The sequence below is a fragment of the Trichosurus vulpecula genome, chromosome 2, assembly GCF_011100635.1.
Source record: "Trichosurus vulpecula isolate mTriVul1 chromosome 2, mTriVul1.pri, whole genome shotgun sequence".
Taxonomy (NCBI): Eukaryota; Metazoa; Chordata; class Mammalia; order Diprotodontia; family Phalangeridae; genus Trichosurus; species Trichosurus vulpecula.
Genome location: NC_050574.1, coordinates 266,440,103 through 266,452,403, shown reverse-complemented (window position 1 = coordinate 266,452,403; position 12,301 = coordinate 266,440,103). Strand labels below are relative to the sequence as shown.

The 12,301-nt window shown below is 36.9% G+C and overlaps 1 protein-coding gene across 1 annotated transcript in view; it reads left to right on the top strand.

The window, feature by feature from the left end:
• The first annotated feature begins 2,136 nt into the window (after positions 1–2,136).
• The window catches only part of JHY (junctional cadherin complex regulator), a 137,952-nt gene continuing 127,787 nt past the window's right edge, over positions 2,137–12,301 (top strand). Inside the window, exon 1 of the mRNA XM_036745236.1 lies at positions 2,137–2,573. Within this exon, the coding sequence (XP_036601131.1) occupies positions 2,212–2,573 (362 nt within the window). The 5' untranslated portion in view covers positions 2,137–2,211. The remainder of the gene's footprint in view (positions 2,574–12,301) is intronic.

Below are 12,301 nucleotides of genomic sequence, written 5' to 3'. Positions count from 1 at the left end.
CCAGCTAGTAACTGAGGCAGGATTGGAACTCACATTTTGCTGCCTCCAGATTTAGAACCACCAGGGAGGTCCTATTGGAGGAAAGGCTCTACTAGCATGTCTATTTATAGAAGGTGGGATTGTATTTGGGATTTGAAGAAAGTAATTTTGTCATTTGAATTCACTCTGTGATGCATTCACAGAACATACAAGTGGGAAAGGATTTTGTAGGTCTTCCTAATTTTACGGAGTAGGAAACAGGCCCCAGGAGATGAAGAGGCTTGCCCAAAATGACACAGTTAAGTGGACTTGGGACTTGAGTACTTGTTCTAACCAAAAATGGAAAAGAATTGTAGTGTTCAAACTCCCAAAGGTACTTCTCTGAGTATCTATGAACCTATAAGTTATTTCCAGGTATCACTAAAAAAAATAGTTGTCTGCCTTTTATCATAAAGAAAAGGGTACTTTCTAGCTTTGGTTATTGGTAGTTTTTACACTAACCATCCCTTACTCTCCATTCTGTCAAAACAGAATGAGGTTATTTAACAAGAATTGTATCCACTGAGCTGGCCTTAAAACATTTTCGATTTATTCAAGATTTCTGTGTTTGCTTTCTATAGCTTTATGCTTTTCTAAATGCAGCCCTCTGCTGAAGATCTGCTTTTTGTAGTTCATGACTTTGCCCTGCCAAAGTATATTCATCTGTAAACACTAAAGTAATTTATTCTAGTAGGGAAGTTTTATTTCTTTTTTCATCTGCTTATTCATTCCAGAGATTATATATCAAGACCTCTAACATAATAAGATAAATCAAAAGGACTAAATTCTTATATCACTGAGAAAAAAGGACATAATGAACCTTTTTAGCTGTAAAATACTCATAATTCAGATCTCCAAATATGCTAACCTTAACCATTAAAATTTGCCACAAAAGATTAAAGTATATTTTCCATTTTCAGATGTAACCGTTTATCATTTGATATGTTTATTTTTTCAAAAACAGGAACAGAATAACATTTATTAATAGTAAAATAAAAATTGCTATAGAATCCAGCTATATAATCTATTTTCAGGAGAGTTTGATCCCCAAAGCTATATTCTGTAAATTGTAGATGCTGATAAGAACCACTGTTAGCAGTCTAGGATAAGTATTGCTTTTGTCCTCTTATGTTTGTTACTTTTCCTCTAAGGAGTTCATAGTGTTCCTTGGAAACATTAACAGCAGTCAACATTAACTCTCACAACTACTTATGAGACATGTAAAGCTATGGTTATTTGATTAAATTCATGATTAGTTAAAAAGAATGACAGCAAAAGCCATTCAGTAATCGCTAATAGTAAAGATGGCTGTAGTCATCAGACCTGTAGAAAATTTGTAAAGATGCCAGGAGGACAAAGGACAGAGACTCCAAAAGAGTGGATTTTGGAAAAAGAAAAAAGGAAGCCTCGGTCAGAATGAATAAATGCATTTTTCTTTACCCCTAGAGGAACTCTAACTTATCTTTATGCCATACTTCTAGGATAGGAAGGGATCTCATATTAGATTCATACTACAACTTGGCCATAAAAAGGATAAGTAATTTGCTCCAAATCACTCAGCCAGTCAAGGTAAGGCCAGGAATAGAACAGGCTTCCTATTCAGAGTTCCAGCTCTGAGAGTATCTTGCCTCTCCTTCCCTCCCTGAAGCATTGACCTTGTACCTGTTCTGCTTTAACAAATGGTGACCTAGTACTCCATACATGAATATAAATGAACATGACTCGCATTTGAATTGTCCAGGTTGTTTGAAATGTATTCATTAAAGTGCTGTCCATAATTAACCATTTGGCTTTGTCTTGGCTTGTTTGTAACAAACCCTTTGGAAGCTGCAAATGGGAATCTGCCTCCAAACCCCAATTTGGTTCCTTCCACAAACTGTACTCAGTCACTAAGGTTGCTTATTAGCTTCACATAAGAATATGTTTCTGTGGAGAGAAAAAGCACAAATGTCCAAGTATAGACCTTCCCATCTCCCTTGAGAAAAAAAGGAAAATATGAAAGCCTTTAAAGAAAGTACTTTAGTACAATTGTTTTAGTAATTCATTTAAATTTTTGCTCAGCATAGCTATTAGTAATTTTCAGTAGACATGAAAAATAAGCATTATCTTTTTTTTCAGGTAGTGCTATTATGAACTTCAAATTTATATATACAACCAACTCTTCAGATCAGCAACTCTTCACACATTTGCAACATGAATAACATTAAACCAGTTCCAGTATTCTCCATTCACCCCCCTGTCCATCATACCAGCTTAAAATTCAGATCCAGTGAACCACCTTTAAACAAAGATTTACATCAGATTTTCCAAGACTCTCTTGAATCTGACTCAGAAATTCCCATCCAAGAAATAAAATTCCAGTCTAATCTTCAGAAACAGAACCAAGATCATGAATCCCTAATGAAGGAAGTTTTTGAGGAAATGGAGCCTGACAGTTTAGAAGAAGAAAGTCCACAATTTCAAAATCTGAGCAAGTCAGAAGAGGCCAGTAATGAAATAGTTAAGCTGTCCCAGGAGAAGCATCCCCAACCTCAGGTGCCTGTTGAAAACAAAAGGTATGTTACATAAATCCATAGTTCTGAAGTTGCTATTTCAAATTACTGGTACAGTTTCAAGAGGGAAGAAGCAAAGGCTGACTTAAAAATGAGACATCCTTTAATAGCCAACAGAGGGAAGCTTGAAGCTACATTTTTTCCTCTCCACTTTCAGTGAGCCTATGTAAGAAAAGAAGACAAATGGATATCATTAATTTACAACCTTTTCACTTCATTGTGCCAAATCAGTTGCTGACATCTCAACTAGATTTTTGGGTTTGTTAGTTTTAAGATTTCTATCAGGCACTCATTAAGTGCATGTTTTGTAACCAACACTGTGCTTAGGAGTTTTGAAGTACAAAAGAGGTATAACATGATTGCTACCTTCAAGAAGTTTACATTTCAGTTATGGGAGACAAGACTGTTAACATGTAAAATTTAACAGGTAAAGTATAGTGTAGAATATAGTGCAGGAGAAATTCAGAAAAGGGAGAAAAAAATTAAGACAGGGCCAGAGAAATCAGGAAAGCTTTTACAGATAAAAATTCAACAAATGTTAAGCATCTATTATGTGAAAGGCACTGTGCTACTTTCTCGGAATGCAAATACAAAAATGATGCAATGTCTTCTCCCGATGAGCTTCTCTTCTGCTGATGAGGAGACACATCACATACACAGAGACACGGCAACTTAAAGAGGGAAAAAACACATATAAGAGCAGTAGGGAAGGCTTAGGTGAGGCGGAGGGGGAGGAATGGTGGTGGTAGTTGTTGTTTCTTTTAAAAAAAAGTTCTTTTAAATTGAAATTTTATATTGAAGATCACCATTCCAAGTGTTACAGAACCTTTTTTGTATATTAGGGACTGTCCAAGGCTTAGCTGGCTGGCCCAGCTTTCCTCCATTCTCTTTGTAGCTGGATCTGGAGCTTGGTTGTGAAGAAGGACAAAGGACATTTACTCTAGGGGAGGAGGACATTAATAAAGACAGAATTTAGTATGGCATGTGTGGGACACAGTAAAGAGTTTCCTGATAGATGCATGGGGTTTTATGGGTGTGAAATAAGGTTGAATAGAACTAGTGGACCCAAAATCATAGAATAATAGATCGAGATATGAAAGGAACCTCAGAAGTCATCTGGGCCAATTCTTTAATTTTACAGATAAGAAAACTGAGGCCCAGGGAAGGTTAAGTGACTTGAACAGGCTCACACAAGTAGTACTAGAGGTGGGATTTGAACCTGATTCCTCTAACTTTAGAGCCAGTGCTCTTTTCACTATAGACTACTCTGCCTCCTTTCTTAGAGTGGGAAGGAACATTAGAAGTCATCTAGTCCAGCCTCTACATATGAAGTAGGAATCAGCTCTACAACATTTCCAACAAGTGTTCATTAAGCCTCTGCTTATGTCAAAATATTTTGAGATACCCTGTTCTCCAGAGCTAAGGCCCAGCAAGCAGGCTGTGCCCTAAGCTTGGCATAACAATAATCCTTTGTGCTCTGGAATGACCCCACCCTCTTGGCAAAGTGATTTGCTTAGACTAGCACCAGGTATTCACTGAGGGATTTAGCTCCCCCTATTTCTCAGGGCCATCCTTCACATGTTCACAGTCCCTGTTCCTTGTACTGTACTTCTGTTCCAGTCACAGAACTCTGGTTATGTACCGCTGAGTAATCATGACCCTCAAGGCTTGAGACGATGACTGTTCTCATAGGACCAAAGAATGCCTCTATTATTCCAAGAAATCCCAGCCATGGTAACAATAACTCAAGACCTAAAAATAGTTATATTATAGTCCAGCCAACTTGTGGTTTTTATGTATATAAGACCTGCCTTTGGTCCAGCATGTTAAGCCCTCCTTCTTGGGGGGGAGGGGCCGTGTTGGTGGTGGTGTATTGTTAATGTATTTTTGCTTAATGGGGAGATCTTTCCCATTCATTAATAGGCTCATGTGACCTGCTTAAGTCACACGGCAGCCTAAGTCATATGAGTTTGAGTCACACGAGCCTGGGTAGGAGGGTTGTGATGCCCTCTGACCCTGAAGAAGTATGCATGTACTCTGAGGTTAGCATTTTTGCTGTGGGGCTCACTCATGGGAAGAGTGTTCGTGTGATGTAGCCAGATGAGACTCTGGGTAGCCATTAAGGAGCCCCCTGGCTTTGAAAACCCAGATGTTGGTGCTTCTCTCTCTGGTAGCTATGTATGTGTTACTTTTGGTCAGACAGCTGGAAGCCTTGTCTGTTGGTCTTCGCTGTTTGTATTTGTTCTGTTTATATAATTTCTTCTTGTAATTTCTGTGTGTATTTGCTCTGAAGTTCAGGGAGCTGACTTTTCCCCTGAACTAAGTGAATGATATGTGTGTGTGTATATACACACATAGATATATAGATATGTATTTGATTAAAGTAAGATTGTTGACCCCTTAAAAGTTGCTTTCCTTTAGAAGAGCAGATCAAAGAACGTGTGCTAGCAGCCCTCCTGTGTGCATTGGTCTTACATCCCCACAGCAGCTGCAAGTAACATTATTGTTACAGATGGGGAAGGGGGCTTCTACTTGCAGGTGTGGTCTTCCTGACTGTGAAATTAATTAAACTTCTGTTTGTGTCCTGGCACACCTGTCTCTAGCCCAGGACTTCTTAGACTCTTTCAGTGCACAACCCCTTTTTGAGTTTCAGGCAGTGCAAAATGCACATGCTTTGTGTTCAGAACCAAAGCTGCAGTGAAGTTGTGTGATCCAACATGGTCAAGTGCTGCCAGAAACACCTTGGATTCATTACATTTGATTTTTAGTTAATTTTTGGTCATTGTGTGTTCAGAAACCTTTTACTGTTGCTAAATTTTTGTGACCCTATATGGGGTCATGACCTACAGGTTACGAAGTACTGCTCTAGCCTGCTCTGTTTCGGCTCCAGCCACCCACCTGCTAGAGGCCGGTTCCAGTCCAGTTGACAGTTGAATACTTCTGACCAGTTGGAAACTTACTGCTTCATGAGGTAGCCTATTTCGTTTTTGGATAGGCTGATTGCTGGAGAGTTTTTCTTTATTTTGAGCTATTATTTACCTTTCCCTGGGCTCCGTTCTGGACCCTCTTCTCCTCTATATTATTTTACTTGGTCATATTATCAACTTACGTGGTTCACTTATCATCTCTGTGCTTATCTAGTTCCAATCTCTCTCTTGACATCCATATTCACACATCCAACTGTCTACTAGACATCTCAAACTGTATGATCCCTAGACATTTTAATCTTAGTATGTCCAAAACTGAAGTGATTATCTTTCCCCTCAAAATTTTTCCTCCTTACTAAGTTTAGTGCCTTATTATTGTTGAGGGTACCACCATCCTCATGTTCCTCCAGGCTTGAAACCTAGGTAGCATCCTTAACTACTCTCTCACCCCACCTCTCCATATCTAATCCTTTGCCTCCTCATTTCTACCTGTTGGCTTACTTTAAGACCCAGCTAGGATACCACCTTGTACAGGAAACTCTTATTAGTCCTCCTGTATTTATCTGATGCCTCCCTCTATTGATCAACTCTGATTTATTCTTAATATAGTTTTTTTGTACATAGTTATTCGCATATTTTCTCCCCATTGGACTGTGATCTCCTTGAGAACAGGGACTTCCTTTTACCTTTCTTTGTATGCCTAGTGCTTAGCACAGTGCTTGGACTATATAGGTACTTAGTAAATGTTTATTGACTAACTGACATTTTTTGTCTTTAGTGTCTAATTCAAGCTTCAGTTCATTCAGGGCATTAGTACTCCTGAAGTTTTCATAGGAGTTATCAACTCGTATGTTTGTCCTTAAGTACCCTTGCATCCATCTTTTGTATATGTCTTTTTAAAAGTTGAGGTCTTGAGAGAGCTTTCTGTATAACCATAGTGGTTTCTTTAGGTGGTCCCTCCTTTTCTTCCTTTAAAAAAATTAATCACAATTGTGTACTCAGAATTGTGGGGTCATGCTTATCATTTCACTTACCTCTGTGACATCTGCTATATCAAAGTTTAGTGTAAAGCAACAGCAAAATTTTTTTAAGAACTGTATTCTCACTATGCTGTCTTATAGGGAAGAAACAAAACTTGAATAAGATAGGGCCTGTGTTCTCAAACTATACAGTCTAGTGATGTGAGGATAAAACAAAATGACATAACAAATGTGTTCAAGAGTTGCAGAAAAAAGTACTGACGTTTCACCTAAAGGGGAAGGTATTAGTAGGAGATAGCTTAAGGAAGACTTGATGGATTAGATGGTGATTGAGTTGAGCTTTAAAGGATGAATAGAGATTCAGTGAGTTATAGGGTATAACACGAATGAAGGCATGAGATTGGGAAAGTGAGGTTTGTGTTATGGGGGAAAGGACAATCCATTTGGCTAGATCTTGGAGTATATAGAGAGAGTAATATAATACAAGATGGGATAATTCAGGATTACAGAGAGCTTTGGATGCCAGCTTTACTCAGTAGGCAATAGGGAGTCACTAAATATTTTTGAAAACAGGACCAGATCTATGCATAAGAAAGATTATTCTGTCAATGGTATGAACAGTAATTTGGAAAGGCAGTGGAGTCTAGTTGGCGGTAATGGAAACACATAGTAGGGTGGTGGTAGTAAGAATAGAAGGAGGGAAGGAATGCAAAAAATGTGGAGTTGGGATTTACACATATTAGTAACTGATATATGTGAAGGGTGAGGAAGAGAGTAGTCAAAGGAAAACAAAACCCTTTTGTATATGCAAATTCATATGCATGATCAAGCAAAACAAATTCCTACATTGGCACTGTCCAAAAATATATATCTTATTCTGTATCTTGAGTCTATCACCTCTCTATCAAGAGGTAAGTAGCAAGCATCATCATTGGTCCCCTGGAATCATGGTTCATCATTGCATTGATCAGAGTTCTTAAGTTATTCACAGTTGTTTGTCTTTACACCATTGTGTAAATTGTTCTGGTTCTGCTCATTTCGCTCTCTATCAATTCATACAAGTCTTTCCCAGATTTATGGTGTAATAAAATTCCATTACATTCATATACCATAATTTGTTTAGGTACTCCCCAATTGTTTCCAGTTCTTTACCACTACAAAAAGCTGTCATAAATCTTTTTGTATTCTTAGGTCTTTTTCCTCTTTCTTTAATTTCTTTGGGGTGTGGGCCTAATTAATAGTGTCACTGGGTCATATGCACAATTTGGGGACTTTGGGGCCATAGTTCCAAATTGCTTTCCAAAATGGCAACACCAACAGGGCCTCTGTTCTCAAACTGCATTGCTCAAATTGTATTATTATTTTGCCTGCTTTCCTGTAGCCATTCAACTTTTTTATTAACTTTACCAATCTAATGGATCTGAGGTAGAACCTCAGAATTGCTTTTCACTGACTGTTAATTTGGAGAATTTTTTCATATGATTATTGATAGCTTGGATTTCTTCCTTAGAAAGTGGCTACCTGGGGCAGCTAGGTGGCACAGTGAGTAGAGCAGCAGCCCTGGAGTCAGGAGGACCTGAGTTCAAATCCAGCCTCAGACACTTGACACATTTACTAGCTGTGTGACCTTGGGCAAGTCACTTAACCCCAATTGCCCTGCCTTCCCCCCTCAAAAAAATGTAAAAAATAGAAGAAATTGACTACCTGTATATACAAAAATTTTTGTAGAGACAGAGAACTGAGAACTATGGGGGTCTTCGTCAGTTGGGGATGACTGAATAAACATAGTGTATAAATGTGATGAAATACTATTAAGCTATAAGAAATGATGAAAGGAAAATTTTCAAAGAAACCTGAGAAATCTTGTATAAACTGCTGAAAGATGATGTGGTCAAAACCAGTAGAAAAAAACTGCATAATAAAAACAGTATTATAAAGAGAAACATAATTGAAAGACTTAAGAACTCCTATCAACACAATGGTCAACCATGATTCTAGAGGACTTATGATGAAACATGTACTTAGGGTACATATTGAGATATGTATTTTTTTGTACGTGGCCAATGTAGGAATTTTTTTTGCTTGACTGTGCCTATTTGTTGCAAGGGTTTTGTTCTTTATTTTTTCGGGAGGGATGAAGTGGGAGAGAAATAAGATAGTTTTATTAATAGAAAAAAGTTAATCTAATTTAAAAACAGTAACAGCAATAAACAAAGCTCTGTTCATATATTTTTATCTTCTTACATAATATTTATCAATTGGGATATGGATTTTATTCTTACAAATTTGAATCTTTTCCGTATTTATGTTAGAAATAATAGTTTTATCAGACAAAGATTTTACTGCAAAGATTTTCCTACTTAACTGTTTACCTTCTTGTTTTATTAGCTTATATTGGTTTTGGTTGCACAAGAAATTTTTAACTTTACATAATCAAAATTGTCCATTTTATCTAGTCATAGATCCAAGAAATAATTTCTTTCTTGCTCCTCTAATTTGTTTATGACATTTTATATAAAGTCATTTGGAACTTATATATGATGCATCATGTTGACCCAAACCTAGTATCTGCCACATTGCTTTCCAGTTTTTCTAGCAGTTTTTATTTTGTTTTTTTTTTTTTCAAATAACGAGTCCTTATCCTAGCAGACGGGGTCTTTGAGTTTACCCAGCAATAGACTACTAGGTTTGTTTTCTTTTGTAGGCTGTGTAGCTAATCTGTTCTATTGAACTGCCCTATTTTTTAACCAATACCAAATCATTTTGATGATTACTGTTTTGCAGTATAGTTGAGATCTGGCATTTCTAGGTCCCCTTTCATCCTATGGTTTATTTGTTTTCCATTATTACCCTTGAGATTCTTGATCTTTTTTTGCTCCAGATGAAATGCTTTATTACTTTTTCCAACTCTACAAAGTAATCCTTTGGTAGTTGTATTGGTATAACACTGAATAAGTAAATTAATTTGTATAGTATTGTCACTTTTATTAAATTGGCCCACCTTGACAGTAAACAACTGACCCCCTGATTTTTTCAAGTCTGTCTTTAATTCTGTAAATAGTGCTTTATGGTTATATTCATTTGGTTCTTATGTGTATCTTGGTAGATAGACTCCCACATAGCTTACATTTTCTGTATTTATTTTTGTTTAGGTCCTTAACTTCTTCTTATTTAATTTTTTTGGTTAAATTTATCTAATTCTGAAAGAGGCAAATAGAGGTCTCCTATTACTAAAGTTTTACTGCGTATTTCTTCCTATAACTCATTTAACTTTAAGTGTTTAGATTCTATGCAATTTAGTACTTATCTGTTTAGCATTGATGTTAATTCATTGTCTATTTAACCTTTCAGCAAAATGTAGTTTCACTGTTTATCTCTTTTAATTGAGTCAGTTTTTGCTCTTGATTAATCATGATTGCTACATCTGCCATTTTTACTTGAGCTAAAGCATAATAGAGTTTGTGCCAGCTCCTTATTTTAACTGTGTTCACCTTTCTGCTTAAAGTGTTTCTTGCAAAGAACATATTGTTGGATTCTGCTTTCTGATACATTTTGCTATTCTCTTCTATTTTATAATAATAACTAATAACTTATAGCTAACATTTATATAGTACTTTAAGGTTTGTAAAGTGCTTTACAAATTCTACCCTTTTAATTGCCCTGGGTGGTAGGTACTATCATTATCCCCATTTCATAGATGAGCAAACTGAAGTAAACAGAGGGTTAGTGATTTGTCCAGGGTTGCAGAGCTAGTAAGTGTCAGAAGCTGGATTTCAACTTAGGTCTTCCTGACTCCAAGTCCAGGGCTCTATCCATTGTACCACGTAGCTGCCATGGGTGAGTTCATCTCATTCATATTCACAGCCATGATTGGTAACTGTATATTTCCCTCCATTATTATCTTGAATACTTTTCATTCTCTTTGTTTCTCACCCCTTCTTTAGAAAGAAGAAGGTAGTAGAGAGAAGTAGTGTGCTCAATACCAGTGTTCTTGGTTTGGTGCAGTCTGCTTCTGCTCTCCTTTGCCTCTTCTTTTTCTCTCCCCCAAAACCCAATCACAGGTTTTTAGCCTTTCTGTTCTTTTAAACTCCTCTTCAAAATCCACCTACCCTCTATCCTGTTCCTTTCTCTCCCATCTTTCCTTTCCCTCCTGTTTCCCTGTTAAATGAAATATATTTCTGTGTCCAAATGTAAGTGTGTATATTCTTCCCTCTTTTAACCAGTTGAGATGAGAATGAGGTTCAGGTATTAGCTAGTCTTCCCATTCCTAGCTTGTATAGACTTCTACTAGTGGCACCCAGATTTTGACAGATTATTTGCCCCATTCTTCCTTTCATTTTTCTACCCTGGTATATTCTTCTTTGCCTTCCTTTCTATTCTTCTTTTATGATCATCAAAACATAACAAATTCATTCTGAGGTCCTCTACCTAATTAGACTCACTCTGTGGCCCATAATGATGATAATTTTCTGAAGGGACATATGTATTATCTCCCTACATTAGATTCTTTGTTTACCTTTTATTTTGTCCATTGTGATTGCTCACTTATGTTTACCCTTTTATATTTCTCTTGACCGTGCTTGTATTTCAGAGTTTCTTTGAAGCTCTGGTCTTTTGTTATCAAAAATGCTTGAAAGTTCACTATTTCATTAAAGGCCTATTTTTCCCTCTGTACTGAGTTTTGCTGGGTAAGTTATACTTGGTAGTAAGCCTGTATCTTTTGTCTTCTGGAATTTGACTTCCAGGCTTTCCATTTCTTTACTGTGGTGACTGCTAAATCTTGTGTAGTCCTCAAGCAATTGGACTGGCTACTCAGCATTTGAATTCTTTCTTTATGATTGCTTGCTGCATTTTTTGTGACTTAGAATCTATGGATTTTGACTATAATGTTCTTTGGAGATTTTATTTTGAGGTTTCTTTCAGGAGGTGACAGGTGATTCTATTTCTATTTTGCTCTTTGGTTCTAAGAAACTCAAGCAGTTTTCTTTTATGATTTCTTGAAATATGATAGCTAGTTCTTTTTTTAGTCATGGCTTTTAGGCAATCCAGTGATTATTAAATCATCTCTCCTCAATCTGTTTTCCAGGTCTGTTGTTTTTGCTCTGCAATGCCTTATATTTTCTCCTGTTTTCTCAATCTTTTGATTTCATTTTAGTATTTCTTCTTGTCTTATAGAGTCTTTACATTCTATTTGATCCATTCTGATGTTTAGGGAGTTTATTGCTTGGATAAAGTTTTGTATCTCTTGTACCAAGCTGTTAATACCCTTTCCAGTTTTTACTTTTATGGTTCTCATTTTTTTCTCTAGCACTCTTATTTTATTAATAAAAACATTTTAAACTCCTTTTTTATACTCTTGCTTCATCTCTTCCAGGAATTCTAGTTGAACTTGTGCCCAAGCTATGTTGTTTCTTTGTTTCTGTTTTGAGGATTTGCTTGCAGATGTTTCAGAGTCATTCTCTTCTGGGTTTGTGTCTTGAGCAAGCCTGTCACCATAAATGATATTTGTGGTGGGAATTTTTATTCTCACTTTTCCAGCCTGCTTCCTGACTTTGGACTTTATGTTAGAGCCAAACTCCATGTCCTTCTGCAGGGAATACATGGGCTGATCTTGTGTCTTGAAGTACTGCTGTTGCTTTGTTGGGTTATTGAGTATTGCAGTATTCCAGGATCTTAACAGGGTAGGGGGCGGAGCCAAGATGGTGCTATGAAAGGAGGGAACTATTGGAGCTCTCTCACAAACTCTGTCAGATATGTCTAAAAAAAGTGAATATGAGCAGATTTGAGAGAGGTAGAAGCCACTAGTAGACTGAGAGGGGCAGGA